Genomic DNA, 24,738 nt, shown 5'->3' on the forward strand with positions numbered 1-24,738 from the left:
GGTGAATAGATACAGTACATGGCAGAGCACATGGGAGGAGACAGACTGGAGTGTCTTAGGTCATAAAAACATTCAAAGTATATAATGATAGTACTCACAGCTTATCCTGAGGGAAAGCTGAGAGGGGTTTGAAACAACAAAACAACACACAAAAAAAACACACACAATAACATTATAATACTCTCTAGAGTCTACTGCAGTTCAGTCAATTCTGACATCCATGTTTTGGCTATTTTGGTCAGCATTTAAAGGAGTACTATGCCATCTGCTTGTCTCCATAGAGATGTATAGTATTGTCTGGAATTAATCTATGTTGCATTTACTTAACTAGCGTTTTATTGCAGGAAAAAGACTTGAAAAACATGTATTAAGCCGGGTCAGTTCTCCACAGACCTGCCCTGTAATTTGCTCTCCACTTCCTCCATGGAAATAGATAAGATATGCCATACAGTGGAACATTTCAGACAAAAACATACTGCATATATAGAACAGTATGTCCATGGTAATAAGCAGGTGTTGTAAACTGTCATTGCCCCACTTGGCACCCTTGTAACGTAACTCTTAAATGTGTTTATTCAGTGTTTGCTGTACCCATACGTACTGCTCAGCTTAAATGTATATATGTATTCAATTTGATGTATTAAAGTTTATTCTTAGAAATAGGAAAAAAAAGATCAAAGTTAGCCATTCAAATCAGGCAGTCAGGCTTAGTTCTGCTGGTTTGTTTTATAATCTTTATGAACAGTTTAAATACCAAATGTTCAGGCTGGATCAGTATTTATCAGTAAAACAGTTTATATTCAAAGATAAATCTGATCAAACGAATGTCAAAAATGAGATTTATCCCAAGTAAAGTTACTGTAGCAACTTCAGCGCTTGAGCCAAAGTGTCTGGGCATGCTCAGTTTGAAAAACTGTGCCAAGTCGGGTAAGGATCCAACTCAGGCAATGATATAAATTTTAACCAGAAAAATTCTATTGTGCTCCTTTAATCATAACCTAAAGCCATTACACTCTTTTACTTATCTGACTTTGACTTTGTATTTTTACACAGTTCAGAGTAGACACACAGATAAAAACAGATATCACATGTAATATTTCCCCATGATGACGGCACGGTGTGATATGGGAGTGCCTAAAATAAAGGTATAATTAAAGTAGTAAAAGCTTTTGAGTAATGCTGTGATATTAAAGTGCAGTGCAGAGCGAGGAAGTTCACTTGTTGTAGAACTTCTTGTTGAGAAGGAAGATGAGGAGGTTGACGTTGACTTTGGCTTTGTCGAACATCTTCATCACGGCCACTCCGTCATACTGCAGCTGGAGCAGTTCCTGGACACAGCAGCACATGTCAACAACCACTCATCAATCACCAATCAACCTGAACCTTATGCTTATAACTACTTTACCCTTTCATTTTCTAACACACTGTTGCTTAAAGAAAACATTGTGCCTGTCATAAAACTTGGAACTATGTCATTATTGTATTGATGTATTGTTCAATATATGAAAGCTAAAACATTTAGATTTTTTGGGGGGTCAATAATTGTCATCCATACTTTTTTGTTGTACTCCGGAAAATGTTTTGTTATTTTTTGGCTATACAATGACATTTAAGCCATAAAAGATTGAATTAATAACTTCTATGACTCATTACAGATGCAAATTATTGAAGTGTTTAGTAATGATTATTTGCTTTGTAATTTAGTTAGTAATTTCAATTCAATTCATTACTCAAACATGCACGAATCACTCCAAATACAACTTCAGAGGGTCAATGAGAAGAACTATACTGGTAGGTAGAGACATGCACATCTGATAGAAAAAAAAGTTCCAAATGGGTGCAAGATCCAAAGACAAAACAGCAGAAACAAAGAACAGATCTGCACTGAAATTCTTTGAAGTCTCCAGCTTTTTTTAACTTTTTTTAGCACCACAATGTGACGGTCAAGTCCTTCAGACAGAAGAAGAGCTTGACCTGGAAACGTCACAATGTGGTGCTATTAAAATATGACAAAATTGGGCGCTCCAATGAAACAGCTATAACATGGTTTAAATCTCCAAAAAGTCGATTTTGCATAATAATATTTCATTTTGATATTAAGAAAAATGTCTACTTATTGAAGAAATTGTCCTCATATGGACATGTGGGGTATTTGCTTGTTTATTTAGACGCTTACAGACTTCTAATTGAGATCATTGCCTAATCTTGTCATGTGATGTAATGTGATGACATCAGTGAAACAGCTGAGGACATGGGGCTTTACCTGGTACGTGACGGTGAACTCCTCCATCTGAACTCCCAGGAAGCGAGCTTTGACACTGAAGGTGCCCTTCTCTGCTCCAGGGACGATCTCAAACAGCACGTTCTTAAATCTGACACACAGCAACAAACAGCAGTTTATAAATGTAATGTCCCCTCTTTAGGAACTTGCTAACACATAACATATTTAAGTCACCTTTTATTTTTATTATTGCCTTTTATTGTTTTGAAAATGCTATCTTCGCCCAAAACAAAGTATTTGCATGTTTTATAAGTTTCACTTTTGTTTTTGGCGCTCTGAGTACCCTTCCTTTTGCTCTCTACTCTAAGTCACTCCCCCTTCAGAGTGACATCACAACACAATCAATGTGCATCCCACAAATAAAACGACTGCACATTACATAAGGTTTGTGAAGTTGTAGTATATTGTTTTGTATCACGCTTTTGTATATTTATGGAAAATTGCAGGAGTGTGGGTGACATAGGCTTGTGAGCTGAGCCTTGGACAGAATCTTACTGCTAACAGTACGGAGGGTTCAAATAGTACCCGGGGGAGATTGCTAAATTACTCAAACATGTATGGATGACACCTAAACCCTATTCAGACATGTTTTTGATAAGGGAACAATGTTATAACATGGTAGAAAGCTCTAAAATGTAAATTTTGCACTGTACCTGCTACATTCAAACACAATCCACCTTTTCCATCACCAATATGTGTACATGTTGTTTTAATATTATCTACTGTTCCTAGTAATTTTTTGGCAGCATTAGTGCAAACTCTGTGCATTTGCAGCTTTCTGGTAGTTGGTGACATCACAGACGACTGTCCTGATTACAGCTAGGTGTCTGATTACACCTGGCTGCAGTGTGGATACCTGTTAGACCAATCACACTGTTACTCATATGCGGTTGTGAGTGGCATTTTGGTGTTTAGTCCCACTGTAAACCCCCCCACTGTGCACGACAAATTTCATGCTGACCAATCACACGTGTTCTTACTGTGTCTGGGGCAGGTCTTCTATCTCCAGCAGCACTCCTTTCTGCTGTAGCCTGGTGGCACTGTAGCTCAGGCCTTTCTTCTTGCTCTTGCTGTCTGGGGCTTTGGTAGCGGCCAGTTTGTCCAGACAGGAAGTGATGTAGTGTCTGTAGAAGTCCATCTGCTCACTGTGGAAGCTGCTCTTGGCCTGCAGGCTGCTCAGGGTGTGTCTGAGCTTCATCAGCTCTGCTCCTCTCCTCTGTCTGTGGAGCCTCTGTTGCCGGATGTCCTGCAAGCACACAGCTCTGTCAGATAAAGCACTTTGACATCAACTGTTACTACTGATGGGCAGACTACACGTGTGCATGTAATAAAATTAGTGTTACCTCAGTACAAATATATTGGATATGCAGGGTCAAAATGAGATCGGTGTCTCTAATTGTAAATTGTTTTTGTCCCCAAACCAGAAATCTGGTGCGCTGTTAGCGTAGACTGTGGACAGTCTAAGCAAGTGAACATGTGCCACCATTTTTCAACAGTGTTAGCAACAACCCTAACCCTAACCCTAACCCTTGGCAGAGTGTCCACTCTGCCAAACCAGCAGTGTGGACATAAAGGGGGTGTGTACCTTCAACTACCTCATTCCTGATTGGCTCTTCGGATGTTATCGGTTGTTCCCTTTGTTTATTACCTTAGCGATCATAGTGAGAATAGCCCTCTCTGTAGTGGAAGCCTGCAGCACCCCCTGTGTCTCCAGCAGGCGTAGGTTCCGGAGGATCTTCCTCTTCTTCTGCTCCAGGCTCAGGTTGCTGTTGGCCATCAGAGACTCGTTCCTCTTGAGTTTGTCGGGGGTGCGAGCGTCTTGCCGTGCACGGCTCTGCACCAGCCAGTTGTAATGTGCAGCCTACAGGACCAGAGCAGGGAGGTCACTATGGTTACTATGGTGAAACACATTCAGGCTATTCAAGTGAATTATATAGATGGTATGCAATGACATCATTTATTTGAACAATGCCCCTCTGACTGAATGGCACTGAGGCAAGACTACGGGCAGTTTAACATGTGTTTCGTTTCTTTGCTTTTTTCTTTTTTTAAACACATTTTTGTCCTTGGAGGGCTTTAGCTCAAATGACCTTTATACAACAAAACGGAAACTGAACGTTTCTCTTTTGTTGCTGTGACTGTGCAGAGCTTATCTAGCTTGTTAGCTAACAATAAATGGAGAAAATGGACACTTCAACTCACACCATGATGAATCTCCTCAACACACAGACTCAGAAACATGAGAGGAGACATAAGGAGTTCAGTTTATCTGTGTCTGATCCAGAGTCTCTGTCAGTGATAAATATGAGCGTGTCTGCAGTGTCTCTGTGCTTTCCCTCTTCACTGGTTTTATACTGGTGACTTGATTTTCTGGTTTTAGAGTCAGGGAAAAATTAAATATGTAGCAGAGTTGTAGACTTTTATATTTGTTCTTCAGCTATAGCAGCTCACATTTTACATTCAGCTTTAATATATGAAAATCTCATTACATGCCTCATATATTGGTTGTGACCAAAAAAAAAAAGTTCCTGTTATTGATCAATCAATCACAATTGTCATTTAGATTTAACCTCGTCTTATTGAAAATAAATGAATGGCTCTCATTTCCTGAAATTAGACAATAGAGACTTTGCTTTGTTGAGAACGATGAGGAGCTCAAGTTTTAAAATTAACATTAACATTTTTATAGTCTCTTCATAGGTTTAGGCAAATTGTGGGTGATCAGTAACTTTAACCTCCTGAGACCTGGCGTCCTCATATGTGGACAACACATTTTGGGTCGTGTAGGCCACAATGCAAATTTTTAGAAGAAGTATAACAGCATACAAGAACAGCAACAATGCAAATATATTATAAATATTCATTTTTTAACAGTTTAGAATGTCTAGAATATTTTATTTTAATTTTTTTAATTTTCCTGTCAGCAGCTCTTCACACAAAACACATTGTTCCAAGAGGCACAATTGTTGTTTCTCATTTTGTTTTTACATTCAGGACAAATGTTGCTGTGTTCAGGGTCTTAATAGATAGTTTAAGTGTAAATCATTATTCAAATGTTTTATCAAAATGATTAAAATGTCCACATATGAGGACATTTGATTTACATATTTTTTTCTCAGAAACTACATAATGTAAAAAGGTAATTCTTTGTATTTAGACTCATCAGGTCCCAATCAGCCCATATAACAAAGAGAAATTAATAAAGCATGTCATGCAAGAGCTCGTGTCTCAGGAGGTTAAAAAGCCTAAAAGTAAGTAAAAGTAAAAGTAAAAGTAAGAATGTCATCAAGTCTGAATATATACAGTAGACAGATTATCTTAGTATTTTCTATGACAGAGTTTGCATTATATCTGTGTCCTGTTTGTGGAAGCTCATGTTTCTGTAATGTGCTTTAAAGCAATGTGTTCTATATAAATCTGAAGAGTAGAAAACCTGCTCCTGGGAGGCGGACGAGCGAAGAATCTGGGCCAGAGAGTCTCCAGGCTGAATTCGGATCACATCAATGATCATTTGCTTTGTACTAAGCAAAAAACAAGAACAGCATTATTATGTAAGCTTAAACAGCAGAGTGAGGAGATAAAGAGAAAGACTGACCTGAGCAGCACCCCTCTGGCGTCCGGTTGCTCTTGCTCCTCACTGAAGATGTCAAACCTGTTGGTCAAAGTGAGAGACACCTCTGTCTTCCCCACATGAGCCTGAGTATGGTCTCCATCAGATGAACACTCCTCTGCAGACAAAAACATAGGACTCTTTTATAGCTTATATGATACAATGGGTTTAATCACTGCTAATTACTAGGAGTAAAGTTCAGGTTCAAATTCAAATATCAAGCGTGTTCCACCTGCAGTTCCACTCAGCTCCTGTAGGGTAGGCACAGAGCCCAGGTCTCGGAGCAGAGCTCGGAGAGGGTCAGCTGGGTCAGGGCACAAGACAGACTGGTGCTCCGCCAGAAGCTGCACACACAGAGTGAGAAGGTGAAGCAGTGGCAGCCATTACACACACTATCCTCAGGCCATCCTGTGCTGTACCTGATGAGTGTTGATGAGCTCGCTCAGGGAGATGTAGATGACTGGTTTATTCACATTCAACAGCTCAGAATATTCATCCACACTGAACCTGTCCTCTGGCTCAGGAACATCACACACAGCTGCCAGGAACCTCCTGTCAGACAGAAACCAGGGAGGAGAGTTACACAGGAAGTACCTGTCAGAATCCAACACTGTAAATACACTAAACATTTTTCTTATATTTGTAACCAATCAGCAAATAATCCAAACTGGATCCTCATGCACACACACGTAATGCACTGTCAGAAAATGCACACTTGATTGGGCCAGGGCCAAAGACAAGAGTTAAACACAGAGGATCCTTCATCCTAGTCTCACAGGTGAGTTTAGTACCTGAACTTCTGGTGGATGTTGGTGATGTACTGGTTGAGCATGCGTACATGGTACCCATCTCCATGGAAACACTTGTTGGCAGCAGCATGCTGGAGCATGCGAGCGATAGCGGCCAACAGGTGGCGCTGCTCAGAGGAGAGGGTGGACCCAACAGAGCGGTCTAGAACGTCAAAGCCATCAGGAGCCACCACAGCCGGGTTCATGTAGCGGTAGTACACCAGATTCCCCACCAGCTAAAACACAGATTGTCAACATGTGAAATACAATGTACTGAGAGCGTGTGGTCTCACACTGGTCACAGCTGCTGGGCTTACCTTATAGATGTCATCCTCAGAGGCTCCAGGAAACTTGTCCCTCAGAGCGTCTCGCAGGACTTTAGCCGTGTAGCGCAGCCCATAACTGCACACAAGTACACACACTGGTGATGTCATTTGTCCAATTGAATTTAATTACAGATGTATTTGTGTTTTATGTCATTGGATGCAGATTCTATGCCATTTTTATACTACAGAAATACTCATCTTTTATCCAGTTTTTAATAACAAATAAGGAAGAATATATTTTTGTGAGTTCTACTCAAATACATGAAAAAAACAGTATGAATGTGAGTACATGCATGATAGTTGATAGGTCGGGGCAGACTGTTCTGACATAAAAGTGAACATCATTTATCCTCCCATGACAATTTTATATTAACTTTTGCTATTCAAAACAAATGAAACAATGCCGCCTTTCATAAGAGCCATTGAAGACAAATAGTCTCATTTCTTCCTCCAAAGTCTGAACTCTGCTCCAAATCGCTTTCACTCAAAGACAACTGGCTGTGGACATCTCCATTAAGAGCCAGATATATCACTGACAATTAGAACATACAGATCTCAGTCTTGAAGCCCTAAAATGTAGAAAAGCCATTGAAAAGAAGAATGGTGTTTGTGAATGAGTCGTATGGCAGGATGTGTTTGTGTGTATGACTCGTACGGCAGCATGTGCAGGTTGGAGGTGATGGCTTTGAGCACTCGGTCAGTCAGGTTCTTCAGATTGACCATGGCAACATCAATTCTTCGCTGTACCTCAGGGTGAGACAGCGCCTCCTCTGGAGTCACATCATATGGAAGAGCACTACACATACAGGGTTAAGCACAGACAGTGTTATGACTGAAACAGTTTCGTCTGGATACTCTGGTATTCTCTGGACACACTGAAGGTGCAGTTAGCACCAGAGGTGAGTGTGAAAGCTCTGGGGAGGAGTACAGTCTAGCTCACCTCTTGGTTCCAGTCTGCGTCTCAGTCTGGTTGACCCAGGCCTTGTAGACCTCCAGAGGGTCGGTTCTGATGCTGACGTTCTGCTCCAGGAGCAGTTCCTTCAGGGCCGGGCCCAGAGTCTCTCTCAGAGCGTTGTGTCCACGGGCGTGACGATAGAAGTTCACCAACATCTTTATGACTGTGGGGTTTCCTGTCACCACGTCCTGTGGATGGTCCACCTTCAGCCTAAAACACACAACACTATGTTCTTCAGAAGAACTTTGAGCTGAAAGTCAGATATGAGGCAAAACATACAGGGGTCCACAGTGTTTGTTTGTTGTTGTGAATATGGCCCACTCCACTGCCCAAGAACAGTACAGAGGAGGATATCCCTGTGCAGTACAGGCCACAGTACTAACCTGATCTCATATCGGAGCGCCTGTGTGAAGAGCTGCAGCAGAAGAAAGGCCTCACGCCGATCAGAGCCATAGTTAAACAGACTGAACACCAACATCTCCATGAAGCCTGTGGACCTGCTCTGAGGCATGAGGAACACCAGCTGAGCCAGGTACCGGGGCTGCGTCTGCAACAAGAGGACAACATCCAGGCTCTGTGCTCAATCGCCTCTACTGACCCCACCCCGACTATACTCACCCAACACACAGTGTCCGTTCACACACACCCACACACACAAAGACACACACACAGACACACAGTGTGGAGTACCTGTAGGAGGTAGAAGAGGTGCTGGTACGCCTCTAGCCTCTCACGGCGCTCGCGGCTCAGAGCCTTCAGACCTTTGCTCTTCTCGAGGTCCATCATGTCCGACAGCAGCTCCTTGTTCTTCTTGGTCAGCTTCTTACAGTGAGATGCCACCTCCTGAGAAACAGTCAAGAAAACATTCATGAACCAATAGCCACAGATCACATTTTCATTAGAAAATGTGATCTGTGGATACATATTTTATGACTTGTTACTCATATCCTTAAATGAACCAAAACTGACATGTTTGTGTGATAAAAATTGTGTTCTCAATCTATAAAGCACAAAATGTTCTACATCTCATCATTCATTCGGTCCACACTAAGCTAATTTTGTAGCCACAACTTGCCACAGTAGACTGAAAGACCCTGACACAAACCACAATCATACTAGGAAAAGAGAGGGATTGTCTTGCCCACTGGACACGATGATAGAAGGCACTGGTCAGAGCTTGGATCAAACCACTGGCTTTTTGGTGGGGGAAAAGTTCACCCACTGTGCCACTGCTAAGCTCCATACATGTTAGTAAATATATATCGTGTCTCTGAGGAAGACGTCTCCCTCATCATGTGAAGGCAGGGTGTGATTGTGTGATTTACAGGCTGAGGGAGCAGAATGACAGCTATAATTCTTGTAGTGTATAATCCCATTTCAAAACCAAACTACTGTACTACTGCTGTTAAAATCCTTCAGTAACAATTATGGTTGACAAAAGTATAAAAATACTATATATTACTATCATCAGACACATAATTGATAGTGTATCCAACTAGTATCCAAACTAGATTCTCATTTGAGCAAGTATCAATACTAAAAAAGGCACATTCACAGGACAGAAATGAACCTTTCCTGAATATCTTTAGAATGATCTTGAGCCGTATTTTTCACAAGTGTAAGACACATAGACTAGTAAACACCCATGGACCACTATGAACTTACTGGACACTGAGGGATTACACAGATATAAGACACATGGGAATATGAAAGAAAGTACTACCATTTAATGTTGAAAAGCACATCCTATTGTCTAAAGTGTGTTTTTTATTATCATAGTAGTATCAGAACTGGTATCAAGTATCAAGTAAGTATCGAAGCTTGAAATTTTAGTATCATGACAACACTAATAACAAAAAGACAGTTGTACCTGAACAGTGGCCCGGTTGCGGACCAGAAGCCCTATCTTCAGGTCCATGAGGTCCAGGTCGGCCTCTAGCTGTTTATTGAAGCGGATGGTCCTCACAACTTCCTGTCTAACTTGAAGAAGCTCCGCTTCCTCTGTGATGTCAGCATTGGACAGCTCCAACAGGTGAGCAAACTTCCTGATGACGCGCAGAGGGGGTGTGGCCGAGTGCACTGAAAGTAGACAATTTGACAGGATAATGTTTGGGACCTTACGGGGGCATATGCCGCATGTGATCTCAGAAACTCGGTTCGGTTCCATTTTTCAAATTAAACACATTTAAGCCAAAATTCAGCTTTATATTAAAATTTATGAAGTACTCAGCAATATAACTTTCCTAAGTAGGCATATGGTGTTTCTTTTAGACAAATTGCAGAAAAACTGTCACATAAGGTTTTTTTTTAAACTTTCTGATGAATCAACAAAGATAATCAGGTTGTTCAAATATATGTTATCGTCATTGTTGCATGTTTCACCGGCTCCTCTTTGATTTTGTGAAGCAGGACGATTACATAGCCATCAACGAGTTTCCAAAATCACATGAACGCAGCATTAGATCACACCAAAATCATGCTTTGTCACATGTGCTCATCCTTTAAGTTTAAGTTGTGACAACATAAATTTAAAAGATGCACTACGCAACTTTTCTGGTAGAGGGTCTGCCAGATGGAGACAAGCAAGTGGCACCACCAGATAAAATTAGAGGTTATATCTATCAAGAGGCAACCCTGCTCACAGTAAGAATGTATGTCACTTCACTATGTGTCACTAAAGCTCCACGCTGACTATCCACCAGGACACACACTACGGGCAGAAAAAGCCCTGAGCTAAAGGCAGCTTTGGGCAAGTCTTTTTTCATGAGACCAGCGAAAAAGTCACAAAAAGCAACTGAGATTAATTAAAAAATATGTAAGTTGATTTTCATGAAACATTACATAATTGATAACTAGACCCTCCACGAGAAAAGTTACATAGTGCTCCTTTAAAAGTAACCATCATCTCTGGAGAACTGTTCTCTTACCCAGCAGTCTGTACTCCTCTCGGGCCTTGTTGGCTCTGAAGAAGGCCTGGATCTTCAACACTGCTTTCACCTGAAGACACGGAAACACCACTTTGTGGTCACAACATTTCTAACTGGCCTTGGAGCTCCAAATAAATACATTCATTTATTAAAGTTCTTTGAGCAGACTCACATTTCGCCTGAAGAACCGCAGTCTCTCCCTGTACCTCCTCCTCACCAGCCACATCCGGACCATGGACTGAATCTGATGGAGCACGTATCAGTCAATATACAAAGGCAGAGGTCTGAGAAATGTTTCTTTTAGTCATGTGCTTCTAGAAACACTGTTCTCATGGCAACAATGTGAACAATAATCAGACAGAAGACTTCATTTGTGCTTTCCTTTACTTGTTCATGTTGCTTAAGTTACTTTGATGTGGCAGGGTGCCATAACTTCACATTTTACTCACAGAAATGACAGAAACAGAAACATGTTTACAGTTATTGTGAAAAGGAACAACATTAACGTCGTGACTCAATAACAGTAAAATCACTTAATTTACTTTGATTAACACTGTCAAATAGATTATCACTCTTCAGAATTATCCAATCAAACTTTCTGAAGGATACAGTAAAGTTAAAGGTACAGTATGTAACTTTTTGGAGCTGGCATCTCACCTGTATGATTCCTGCATGAAAGCTAAAACTATACATTGGGATATTCTCCATTGAGATATGTTTTATGTGGAACATTATAGCATTGTTAATCTTTTTAGTAATAGCTTGCAGAATGTCTAGAAGCATGTTTTACCGGTATACTCTTTTTGGATAAATTATATTCTTTAAGGGCCAAATTTGACCCTGATCCTAAATTAGAGAATAAAGGCTTAAAATTGAAAAAGTGGATATTTCAGTGTTCAGTGAACTTATAGGAGTAATTTAATGCATTGTTTTTAATTTTCCAAAGAAGAAAAGGGTTCTTGGGTCCTCCAGTGTTAATGAAAAAAAAAAACAACAACAAAAAAAACACTTTATATTTGTGTTACTTTAATGGACTATACATTGGACTGAAATAGTCATAATTATGATTTTTAACTCCTTATAATTATTTTGTGGGCTAAATAATAATTAAGTGATTAATCCCAACATTCCCACTGAGGTGAGAAAACTTTGAAAAATCGAGGGAAAACCTTACGGAACAACTCTGCATGAGGTACCACCAAAATGCAGAAGGTCTAGCTACTAAAAGGAGTGTTTAACTTGTATACTTACATCTATAGAAGAAAAGAGCTCACCTTCACAACAGCTCTCCAGTTTATGTAGAGGTACTGCAGCCGCCGGCGATATGCTCTCTGAGCCAAGAACCTTCTCCAGTTGGACTGTGCACACACACAATTTATGTCCATTTCTACAAGATCTTCAAAGAAAGTGTGCTACTGAATGTTATTCAAAGTAGGAGTGGAACCCACAACTGTGCTGCAGTGAGGCAAGAGTTAAAACAATGTACGAATACCCAGGCAGCAAACGCAGTACATGCAGGGTTACTTAAATGTGCTTGAATGTGTCCTCTTAACATGAATGTAATGAATATTGATTTCATATTCAGGTCTGGCAGATTGTACCAGGATTAGATCACAGCTGAATAGCATGTTACATCAGCCATGCTGAGACAGCGTGTACCTGTATAGTGACCACAGCAGAGATGTTGTCCATAAAGTAGGTGTGTCTGTTCTTCAGCTGTGTCCTCAGGAGGAAACCTCTGGCCGCGGCCTGCAGGCGCACCACCAGCCCCTCCCTGCTCCTCCACTGTAGGCCGCGGGTGTGTTGAGCCGAGGCACTGCTCACCACACACTGAAAACAAACGCACACAGGGGTTACTATGGCCAAATATGGATGTTTAATATACCGTAATCAATTTAAAAAAATTTGTAGAAAGGTCCACAACTTGGGGTATTAACTGCTAACACATAACATATTTAGATCACCATGTTACCTTTAATCGTTTTGAAAATGCTATATTCGCCAAAAACAATGTATTAATATGTTTTATAAGTTTCACTTTTGTTTTTGACGCTGAGCTCCCTCCCTTTGCCTCCAGACTGTCTCACCTGGATGTCACTGCGACTGAGGAACTGGGAGCTAGGCCTGAAGTTCTGCGGTTTGTCCCAGCTGCCCTCCAGTTTGTTCAAGTGGAAGTAAAAGCCGGAGTCGTCATCCAGCGCTGTCCGAATCCATGGACTGGAGTTAGCAGCTGTGACACAGATATGCACCACATGTGAGTCTCACACTTCGGAAACACAACCACAAAGACCTGGGATCATGTGTTTCCAAATATAAATGTGTATAATCAACCAGCCATCTCCATGACCAATAAAATCAGTGTTTTCCAATGATCTGTAATAATCCCATACTGAGGAGATCACTTGTAATGACTAGAAATGAAAGCTGACAGGGAATGATCAGAATAACATAGTGGCTCCCAACGTGGTTTTTGTCTTGAGTAGTCCTAAGCTTTGTCTGAGACTGCGAGTAAACAGATGACCAATGTAAATCTGTTTACGATGTTTACGATAGTAGCAGATTGTTAAATATGACTATTTCATTTTCTGGTTCCATGATAGTCAGATTCGTTATCATTAATGATGCCAAGTGATGTATGCACCTGTGCGAGCCCTCTCCTTCAGGAGTGTGCTGAGTTGCTCCTGGTACTGCTCTGCACAGTGAGGCACCAGACTGGACAGGCCCAGCTCAGGCAGAGACAGGACTCTGAAGGTCTGAGAGGGACGCTGTTCTCGCACCGCCTGGTTTACTGCTGCCAGCGCCAAGCACACTGCAACACACAAACAAAACAGTATTCTTTACAACCAACAGATCACCCAAATCAGTGAGCAACTCTTTGAGTCATGTACATGCAGAAGGTTTAGGCGGTCAACAAGTCAAGTTAAAGGTAGAGTATGCAGAATGAGCCTCACATTTTGGGTTCCCAGATCCAATTGAAGATCCAGAAACCAGATGGAAATAAACCTGACTAATGTCTAAAACCCCAGCACCTGAGGCCAATCATTAAACAGTGCTACTGCAGCCTCTGCAGCTCAGTGATTACTTATTTATATTATAGGTTTTCTGAAAGTGTCTTTTATTCCCATTATACATTATACATAAAATATATCTTTTGATGAATTGCCCAGTTTGGCACAATACAGCACATATTGGCTTTGCCCTAAAAGTTGATACTCACTCTTCAGCGCTTTCTGAGTGTCCTGATTGGCTCTTATCACTGTCTCTTGGATGTCTGTCAGCCACAGCACTGCTTCTGGGTCACGAGTCACCTAGACTTTGGACAGAGCCTGTTAGAATGGTTCAGTCCAAAAGCATGCCATAGACATGTCTGCGGGCGTGTCTGCGGACTAATGTGATGTGTGTGTTGGTGTTATAATGGGAGTATAGAGCGTGTGATTTAGACATGTCGGGGGTGAGTGGGACCTGTGCACGCTGCTGCTGGGCCCTCCTCATAAGGACCAGGTAGCGGCTGGCATTGCTGGGGACCACGGCGCTGAGACTCAGAGAGGGCTGCTTCAAGGCAGACACCAGTTTGTGGACGTCCCTCTCCATCACTGCGTCGTTTACGAGAGACACGCACAGGAGCTCTAAGCGCACACACACAAATACATGCATACTATCAGCTGAGGTTTCTCAACAGCATGGACCTAAATCCTTCTGAAACTTGTTGTAAACTTAGAAGCTTTATTATCTTTAGAAGAAAGTAAAGTTATATGCAAAATGTCTTTTTATTTAGCAAGAGGCAAATTATTTCATAAACAGAAATTACTCCAAGAACTTTTATGTCACAGATGAACCAGTGCAGTTCATGTCATTGTTTAAGCCACCTGAAAACACTCCAGTTTTGAGCAATAAATGAAAGGGAGAAGGAAGAGGAATATTTCAGGAATATTTAGCCTTCGGAGCTTTCAACCATGTTGTTGTTGTTTCCCTTCTCATTCACCATCTCAGAGTTGTTTGTGTGATTCGTGCATGTTTGAGCAATCAGTTTATTTATATATATATATATATATATATATATATATATATATATTATAATATAATATAATATAATATAATATAATATAATATAATATAATATAATATAATATAATATAATATAATATAATATAATATAATATAATATAATATAATATAATATAATATAATATAATATAATATAATATAATATATATATATATATATATATATATATATATATATACATATATACAGAAAGAAATTACGGAAGCACTAAACTGTTATTTATCTAAAGTAAAAAAAAGTTATATATTTAGTTCTGATACAAGAACTTTAGAGAGGAGATGTCTTCTGCATTTGAGAGACGCGTGATACATTAGCGTCTGTAGTTGGACCATCCCAAGTTAGGACAGAGGTTTGAGGCCCTCATGGTCCAGTTCCAGACCGCTCTGGATTCAAACAGAATGTAGAAGGCAACTAACTGACACCATAGTATGAACTGTGATATGCCTATACAATGCATGATCCATAGACAGACATAGACACGTACGCTGGTGCTGCTCCTGGACCTCACTGTTAACAGAGTTGATCTCATTCTGGAGCTGGTTCCAGTTAAGCATGGCTCCGTTGGACTGCTTTTTGAACAAGGTCAGAGCTTCGAAATATCTGAAAAGTTAAGCAAGTTTTTTTTATGTCTTAGTAAAAATTGAGGATAAAAATATGAATCCACTCTCAGCCTTACCTGTGCAGCAACTCAGGCTCTACATCACTGAGACCTGCCGAAGAACTGACCAATGAGGAGTTGAACTTTTGCATAAGCCCCGCCTCCAGCGCCTCATTAATGACAGCAACAGAGGTCAGCATCTCCACTGCAACAAACAGCTCCTCTTGCTGCAGCGCACCCTAGTGGACACAACAACATGAACAGCAACAGGTCAACAACTTAGGACATTAAAGAGTGATGAGTGACAATCGGCATTGGCCATGAAATCAAACATTTCAAAGAAGCTCTAATAAATTGTGATGGGACTATTTAATTACAGCATTTACAAATACATTACCCATTTTTTCTGATAAAGATACAGTCTAAGCTTATAGGCAAAGACCACAATGACCGCTAATTAATTACAAACCAAAATACACAATTTACATTTTTTTTCAATGTAGTATGAGGATTACATTGTATATTCAGACATATAAAATATTATCTTGTGGTAAAACTCAAATTATATGGAGAACATATACAGTGCGTTTTCCATGTCTAAGAAATAGGCCCATTATTTTCCAGATTTTCCAGGATTTCCAGGACATGTGGGAATCCTGACTCCTTGTGTGCAGAAAAGCATGATAGTGTTACTGACCTGCGGGCTCTGCCTCTGTATCTGCTGGAGCTCAGAGTGGTACAGCCTGGCAGCAGAGGGCAGCACAGGGGGCAGGTCCAGCACTGGGCTCATCAGGGAGCTCAGGGTGAGTCTGGGGTCTGAGCCCTGCAGACACTGGTTCAGCTTCAACAAGGCCCCTTCCACTGAAACAACAGGCTCAGTGAGTGACCACACCCGCGCACCTGACCACAAGGTTCACTCATAGACTGCATATATAAATGGACATAGCTATCCTGCTAGCCAACAAATTCCAAATAGGGAGTGAGTATGCTCTGGGAAAGAGAGCACCATTTTTCAGTAGAAAGTGAGCCAGAGTTCAGCTCTTGCTAGTGTTAGCAACAGGTGTCATTAGCAGCAACGCTAAGCTGCCAAAATCATCAGTGCATCTGGGAAGGACCAGATGCACTGATGGACCTTTAACAACTACACTCCTGATTGGTTTGTTGGTGATAAACACACTTGGAATTCCAAATATGAAACTCTGCTCCAAATAAGCTACTACTGCTGTTGGCTTCAAACGCTATGGGTGACGTCACACTCCCTCAGTAGGCATGGGACCATATTGAAATATGGTGTCATGATAATCATGGCCAAAATAACTGCGATTAACGATTATATCACAATAATAATTGTTGATGATAGTTTAAAAATGTTCTTGATATGAACAATTACAATTTTAATATTATGAATAGGTTACATATTTAAACAACTGTTAAAGTATTGTACTTTGTTATAAGTGAAAACAGATCACTGTTTTCACTTATAACAAAGTACAATACTTTAACAGTCGTAGTTCAGTAGTATTTTTCTGCACATTCTGGTGACACAATGGCGATTATCTTTGTTGGTGATTATCACAATTATATAACAAGTGCCACAAACGATTATTGTCAACCCTTTTATCACGATAAACGATATTATTGTTTATTGTCCCATCCCTATCCCTCAGTCCACTTCTATGTACAGTCTATGGGTAACATTATACAGGACAAAATTATCCACTGCCCAGCTCCCTGCCTAAAGTCAACTTACTGCTGTTTTTCTTTTGAGCATCTCTGTTGGCTGTGGAGATGCCCTCCTGCAGCTCCTCAGGATCCAGAGGGTCCACACAGCCCTGCTCCTGCACATGTCACAGAGAACAGTCACATCAACGACCGAGCACCGCATCAACATGTCTATCTAGAGACAAGCAGCACCAGACCACGTTACAGGTCAGATAAGAGGAAAGGCCACCCCGCTCACAGAAAGAAGGCATGTTTTCAAGGCATTTCCTGTCACTATAAACACCTGTAATTAAATAAATGTAAGATAGACAAGTTTAAAGCTTTACTGTGGAACATTTGAGGCAAATGGATGAAATTGTTATGGAGACAAGCAGGTGGTGGACTCTCCACCTGAAAAATTACATAATGCACCGTTCAGATTTAAAGGACACATTTTATTATGCTTCTTTTGTCCCCTTGTCAAATACATGCCATGCATATTGTACAGTTTTTATGTCCATAAACCACCACCAGATTCTGCGATCAATGAATGCATGTCTCCATTGGCAGCGTGATAAGAACTTCATTTGTTTATTCTCAATAGTAGCATAGTTTGAATGGAATGACCATGTAATTTTAAGACGTAAATTTGTCTTTATTTCGTTAGATAGTGAAGAAAGGAAGTACCAGAGCTTTGTGCTGTCGGTCTGCGTTGAGCTGCTCCAAGTAGCACAGGGCCAACTCTGGATGGAGGCCTCGCAGGGACAAACAGGGCACACTGAGAGCTGAGAGGAGAGCCAGCTCATCAGAGGAGTCCAAGGCCTGGTCCACCTGCTCCACAGCCCAATGCACTGAAGGACAGCACATCACAGCACAAGTCATTAGACTAAGATTACTAAGATTATCATCATGGTATCAGGATCCATATTGAGTATATTTTTAGTACCAAAAACGAGTTAAAATTTTAGTATCGTGACAACTCTACATTAGATTACTCTCATGTCACTCACGGTTCACCATGTTGATGTTCTGCTGGATTTCTTTTTGAGTCAGGTACTCCTCATAGATGTCCTTCTCCTCAGCTCTACCCTGAAACACCATGAACAAGAGTCAAATCAGTCAGCATTATCAGATCACAAAGGCTGAAATTATTTGGTTGGACAACATCCTTTGCAAACAACTAAATACCCTGTGTCTCCATTGGGTCTTATCCTGTGTAAGAGCTGCTAACCCTGTAGTTTAAACCTCTAAACATGTTCTGAAATGCCCCTGTGTTTCAGATACCCTCCCTGTGTCTCCATGCGGTCTTATCTTGTGTAAAAGCTGATCCCTGTAGTTTAAACCTCTACAAACATGTTCTGAAATGCATGGAATGTTTGGATTTGTTTAGCAATTCAGATTACAGTCTTCTTTTTAAGTGTCAATACTCCTGGACAGGTTCAAATTAAAACATGCGTTGAGAACTAAAATTAATATATAAACTGCAATTAGGAAATCAATGCGGAGCTGTGTGAGTGCCAAAATTCTTACATATCTCTGTGTATCTGACATGTCATACCCGATTCTTTGCATTCAGGGCCTTCTGCCTCTTGCTCTGTTGCAGTAGCTCCTGATACACACTGACCAGTGCTTCATGCAAGTATTCAATCATAGCATTGGGATTCTTTAAAGCCTTAGCCGTCCCCTCCACTTGGCCCCGGTCCACCGCCTCATTTATGGCTATAACCGCTGCATGCACTGGAATCACACAAGTGTAAAATATATATGAGATTAACGTTAAAGAGGGGGTATTACACTTTTATGGGGTATTAACTGTAACACATAAGATATTTAGATCACCACGTTACCTTTTATTGTTTTAAAAATGTTATATTTGCCCAAAACAACATATCAACAAGATTTACTCACTCCCTTTTCAGCGTGCTATCATAACACAATCATAGTCTCTCCCGCTAATGAAACTACTGCACATCACATCAGGTTTGTGAAGTTGTAGTGTATCGTTCTTTATCATGCTTTTGTATATTTATGGAAAAGTGCTGAACAGGAGCATGGATGATGTAGGCTTGTGGGCTGAGCATTGGACTGGATTGTATTGCTGCTAACCGTAAGGAGGGTTCAATCAGGGCCCGGGGTGAGACTCTAACATGTATGGATGAAGTCTAAATCCCTCTTCAGGCATGTTTTGATAAGGGAACAATGCTAAAACATGGTAGAAATCTCCAAAAAAGTTGATATAACAGTATGTAGAGAGCGGATAAGAACATATATAAACCTGCTGCCTGGTCCACTGAGAGTTCATTGGCCAGAATTCCACCAATCTTATTGAACGCTGGCATCTGGATCCCATATTTGTCCAGCTCCAGTTTCACATTATTGAGCTCCTCCTCTGAAATACAGCCACATGTTACAGGTGAACATCACTGGAAGAGCAGAAGCAAACTGGCCAAAGAAAAGTGTGTATAGTTTATAGTGAAATTTACAAGTCACCTGTGAAGTCGACTTTCCCGTACAGGTCGTGGATCTGAGGTGCTAGTCCCAGCCTGTACAGATAGAAGCTGAGAGGCACAAAATAGACCATATATCAGTTATAACAAGTAGTGCTAATAATGTGATATGGTCATTTGACAGATCTTGTTTAAAGGCAAAATGAAAATATTTAACAGCACAAAATTTCTATTGATACTATTTATTTTCTATGTATACTTCTTTCTATTTTATCATTTATTTAAATAAAGGATTAAAGGTACAATCAATCATTTGTAATTAGATTGTAATGGGCTGTTCTATTCTCATCTATCTCAAGATGGTGGGGGGGGGGCAGATTTCATATCAGCCATTTATTGGTTTTAAAAAAAATCGATAAACTTACAGATGGTAACTTTAATTTTTATATTAAACATTTCATTAATCTGATTAAAGGGAGGATAAACGACAAAAAGGAATTACGTCAAACTCAGGCATCATTGCAATCCATAAGTATTAAAATAAACATGAGCGTAATACATCTTTAACAGCAAAAGTACAGAAATACAACTTTATACCTTTATTTGAAAGACGAGAAGAGTGTTTTTGCTTTTTGTAGCCTTGGACGCCTGTGGATGTTATAATTTGGAGGGACAGACTGGATGTTATAATTGCAATATTGATTGACCTAATAAAAGCCCCTCCTATGGATAGCTGCACATCACAATAGTGAGTTTTCATACTTGTGCCAAAATGGCTGTGCAAGTGAAGAAATGGAAGTCCTACAGAAGTCTTATTTGAAAGGACCTGTACTTGATTTAAACTATGCATCAGGAACATGTTTTAGGTTAAACTTTTAAGCCGTGTGCAGTTAGTCCTTTCTGGCACTGTGATAGGTAAACTGAGTTTACCTGAGAGCGTGGAGGCAGTAGACCACGCGGGGCATGTTCTTCTTATCATACACATCAGTCGTTTCTGGATAAAAGATCTGCAAAAACAACAGGAGTCAGAAACCCACCAATCAGGTGTGAATTGTGATCACATGACATTACCGAGGGGAGGCCCAATGCCGTCATGGCCGCCCTCCAGTGGTTTATGTTGTCAGTGTGACGGAACTGCAGCCCCATCCCCTGAAACCAGAGAAATATCTGTAATGCACACGTCTTCACTGATTCTAACTTGGCTGTACAATGTTGATACTTTGCAGCTGATGTCATCAACATTCTCTGGGGTGTGATGCCGTTAGCGTCACACCCCAGCATGATGTCACTGAAAAGTATCAATATTGCAGATTTATTTAGACAGGCAGGTCACGCCACCAGACCGCGCTGCAGATCTTATGTAGAGATATGTTCCTGCTCACATTAAGAAGCATGTTTTTGTTTCTGAATCAATTTAAACATACTACTTACTTACAACATACTTAATTTAATACAAGTATTATTGTATCATTATTCTTTTCTTTCACACTACTATTGTAGCCACAGCTGACCTAGGGCAAACTGAGAGAAATGAGGCTGGAAATCTGAACCATGGGCCCCTCTCACCACCAACACTGACACACCATATTCATACTAGGCAATTTGGGTGATGTGTCTTGCCTAAGGACACAACAACACAGCCCAGGTGGGAATTGATCCTCCAATCTTGGGGTTGGGGGGGCCACAAGATAATTTTAATGCCATACTGTGGAAAACAACATCTCCATGGAGAAAACCAGAAGCAGACACCCCACTAGAAACGTTATAGTGCACCTTATAGCGACCAATACAATGATAAATCCCAGTATACCTTTTCTGTTTTTTTAATAAGCCATAAAAGAGTTTGAAGCCTCATCAATCACATGTTTATGTGTCCAGTCATAATGAAGCATACATAAATCAAACTCCTACATCTCTACAAGTCACAGCCCTCCTGGCAGTTAAGCAGCATAAACAGACCTGATATCTGGCCTGGTCTGCATCGTACACCTTCTTTAAAGGAACTGTGTCGGGGCAGAAGCGGTGTCCCAGTTTGGCCAGCAGCACCCCGTTCCTCAGAGACTCCTCCAGCTCTGTGGGAGGGGGTAGCTCCTCCCCCAGACATGCCTCCATCCACCTGCACAGCCAAACACAGCCACATTTTATTTTATTTTTTTTATCTGTACCAAAATTACTACATGACACTGCCAAATCCTACGTCAATCACCGATTAAGAAAATTAAATTGGAGAGTGAAGTAAGTAGAGAGCAGTGGGCATGTACCAGTGGTGGTGAAAACAGGAGTTGATCGGCAATATGACGTCTTGAAAATAAGTGATTAAAGAATGCTCAAACATGCACGGATCACTCCAAAAATAACTTCAGAGGATAAATGAAGAAAATAATTATTGCATGGTTAAAAGCTCTGAAAAGTTGATTTTGCAGAACAGGTCTGCTTTGAAGTATTTCATAGTAACTCACCGTTTAGCCTCCTCCAGGTGACAGAGGTACTGATAAGCCACACCCTCTATCCTGCGCTGATCCATCTCTTCTGCGGTCAGACGCTCAACTGAAACACACACATGCTCAGCTTGGAGTACAGACACAAAGCTAGACTAATGTGCAAGTGATAAACAATGCATATACCAATAAGGGGGTTCCATTCTCAAGGATTACACCTTCCCAATATCATCCCAACACCACCCCGTTACCGCCCCAACGCTATCCCAACACCGTCCGAATACTGGCCCAACGTCATCCAAACACCTACATGTGAGCTGCCCACATTCAGCTCTTAAACTTAACTTATGGCTATTAGACAAACTAAACTGTCGCAGTTGTGTTGTAGTGTTATTATGATGTTAAAATTTCAAACTTGATTTCAATACCAACATATAGAATTGATATTGAATATCAGGTCTGACACAACGATGTCATTAATATTAAAAATAAAAAACAAAACAAAAAAATTAAATAGTAGGTTCATCTCATGAGATTGACAGGCAGATCAGTGCAGCATCTGTATCAGACTGTTGTGGTAAAGAAGAAGCTGAGTTGAAAGGCAAAGCTCTCGATTTACCCGTTAATCTACGGTCATGAGCTCTGGGTAATGACCGAAAGGACAAGATCGTGGATACAAGCGGCCGAAATCAGTTTCCTATGCAGGGTGGGTGGGTGCTGCCTTAGAGATAAGGTGAGTCACACAGGAGGAGCTTGGAGTAGAGCCATTGCTCCTCCACAGCACAGCAAGAGGAGGCAGCCGAGATGGCTCAGGTACACATAGATACGGTGTTGGGATGATATTGGTATGGTTGTGGGGTGGTGTTAAGATGGCGTAGGGGTAGTGTCATGTATATGCATTTTATGTTTATATTTATATATATATATATATATATATATATATATATATATATATATATATATATATATATATATATATATATACATGTACATACATACATACACACACACTCAAGTAGAAGTACAATGTAGTGGTCCATGAAATTACACAAGAGTAAAAAAAAATTTGGGAAAACATTCAGTTAGTAAGACTAACCACCTGAATATAACATCTGTAACATTTGATTTATGATTTGAAGGTTGTGTAATTTGAAGGTCAAAACATTAAATAATGCATAAAATATTTGCAAAGGATAAACACAAAAATGAGCCATACTAAATCATATCTGAAGGAGCTGCAGGAAACACACGTTCAAGTAATTTCATATTACATACATAAAGTTTTATCATTTTAGACTTACAGAGGGAAGAGGAACCACAACTTTTACTCAAGTAAGAGTACTGTTACTTCAATAAAAATATTCCTCAACTAGAAGTAAAAGTATGCTGCTATAAAACTACTCTGAAAAGTATTTCTTTAAAAAGTTACCCAAGTACTACTATGTAACAGAGTACTACCCACCTGCCTGTAGTATTTATACTCTACATGGTGATTTTCAGATTCTACAAGTGATTATGTCATATTTCCAGACTTCCCTATTGATTAAACAGTACTTTGCCATGAAATATCCAGATGACTGCCCCTGTCTGTTTAAATATTATTGGCCTATAGAATATTGTGATGTTATGTGAAACACAGCAATAACGTAACTTAGCAATTGTCGCGCCAGCACCTCACAGAAGTTACACTTACAGCCTCCTCCTCGGCTTTGACCATTACAATCCGCCATTTTGCCCCCGATCGGTGTTTTTCCTCCAGATTTCCCCGGCGATAAATCGTTAAACTATGAGATAAAACGGTATTTCCAGTAAAAATCCAGCGGACTGTTATGGAGTGTTGTTCCTCGGCTCCTCGCGCCGCTGCTGCTTCCGCTCGGAGTTTGAAACGCTCCCGCCGCTCAACGTCAGACTTACGTAAACGACATCACCGCGCTGCATTCTGGTCTATGGAGTTTTGTTTTGATATGGGACTGCTGGAACGCCGACTGCGTATGTGATGTAAATTTTTTTTGCATGGATGTTTTAAATAGAAATAAAACTGTTTTTAAGAAATAAAACTTAAGAAGAAATACTCTTACCATGGTATATTTTAGTAGGCGTCGTTTATTTCAGATTACAGTTTGGTAGAATATATTATTATAATTCTGTGGAAAGCTAAAAGCGTCACCGTAGCAACGAGATAAAAGGGTCCTCTCCACCAGTGTGGAGAGGACCCTTGAGCATTTAGAGGTCCACCAAAAGTCATGTTTGTTTTCTTTCTTGCTTCTTTTAACATTGACATATTTTAGATTTTGCATCAAGAGCCGCTACGTATATATTTTATAAAATAAAGTTGTTTTGAATTTTTTATGTAATGAAATACGATTTCTATAGCAACAAGTTTCACTATGTTCAATACATACAGCAGCTGTAGTGCGCCCTCAAGTGGTCGCTAACGTGTACTACACTTAACAGATCCCGTTAAAATATATTTAATCAAATAATTTATGGACGGGGATAACTGAAATCAATGGTGACATTAGTTTTTAAATACCCGTATTACCAATATAAGCATTTATTTTGTGTCTATTTATTTATTATTTTCTTCTTGTAGGGTCATTTG

The 24,738-nt window shown here is 40.3% G+C and overlaps 1 protein-coding gene across 1 annotated transcript; it reads right to left on the reverse strand.

Moving 5' to 3' along the window:
- Positions 1–24,006, reverse strand: iqgap3 (IQ motif containing GTPase activating protein 3). The gene is made up of 37 exons (XM_055227923.1): positions 23,830–24,006; positions 22,158–22,245; positions 21,658–21,814; positions 20,770–20,847; positions 20,629–20,705; positions 19,742–19,809; positions 19,527–19,640; positions 18,810–18,988; positions 18,262–18,340; positions 17,939–18,102; positions 17,301–17,388; positions 16,248–16,411; positions 15,629–15,789; positions 15,437–15,552; positions 14,350–14,513; positions 14,105–14,195; positions 13,529–13,696; positions 12,975–13,117; positions 12,547–12,717; positions 12,162–12,245; positions 11,060–11,131; positions 10,888–10,957; positions 9,831–10,039; positions 8,651–8,803; positions 8,344–8,507; positions 7,946–8,170; positions 7,661–7,801; positions 6,997–7,081; positions 6,683–6,915; positions 6,311–6,443; positions 6,124–6,235; positions 5,877–6,009; positions 5,715–5,802; positions 3,930–4,142; positions 3,262–3,527; positions 2,264–2,372; positions 1–1,328 (listed from the first exon to the last, which is right to left on the reverse strand). The coding sequence occupies exons 1-37, from the start codon at positions 23,864–23,866 to the stop codon at positions 1,215–1,217; spliced, it is 4,911 nt and encodes a 1,636-aa protein (XP_055083898.1). The 5' UTR covers positions 23,867–24,006; the 3' UTR covers positions 1–1,214.
- Positions 24,007–24,738: the final 732 nt, after the last annotated feature.

The sequence above is a fragment of the Periophthalmus magnuspinnatus genome, chromosome 16 (assembly GCF_009829125.3).
Source record: "Periophthalmus magnuspinnatus isolate fPerMag1 chromosome 16, fPerMag1.2.pri, whole genome shotgun sequence".
Taxonomy (NCBI): Eukaryota; Metazoa; Chordata; class Actinopteri; order Gobiiformes; family Gobiidae; genus Periophthalmus; species Periophthalmus magnuspinnatus.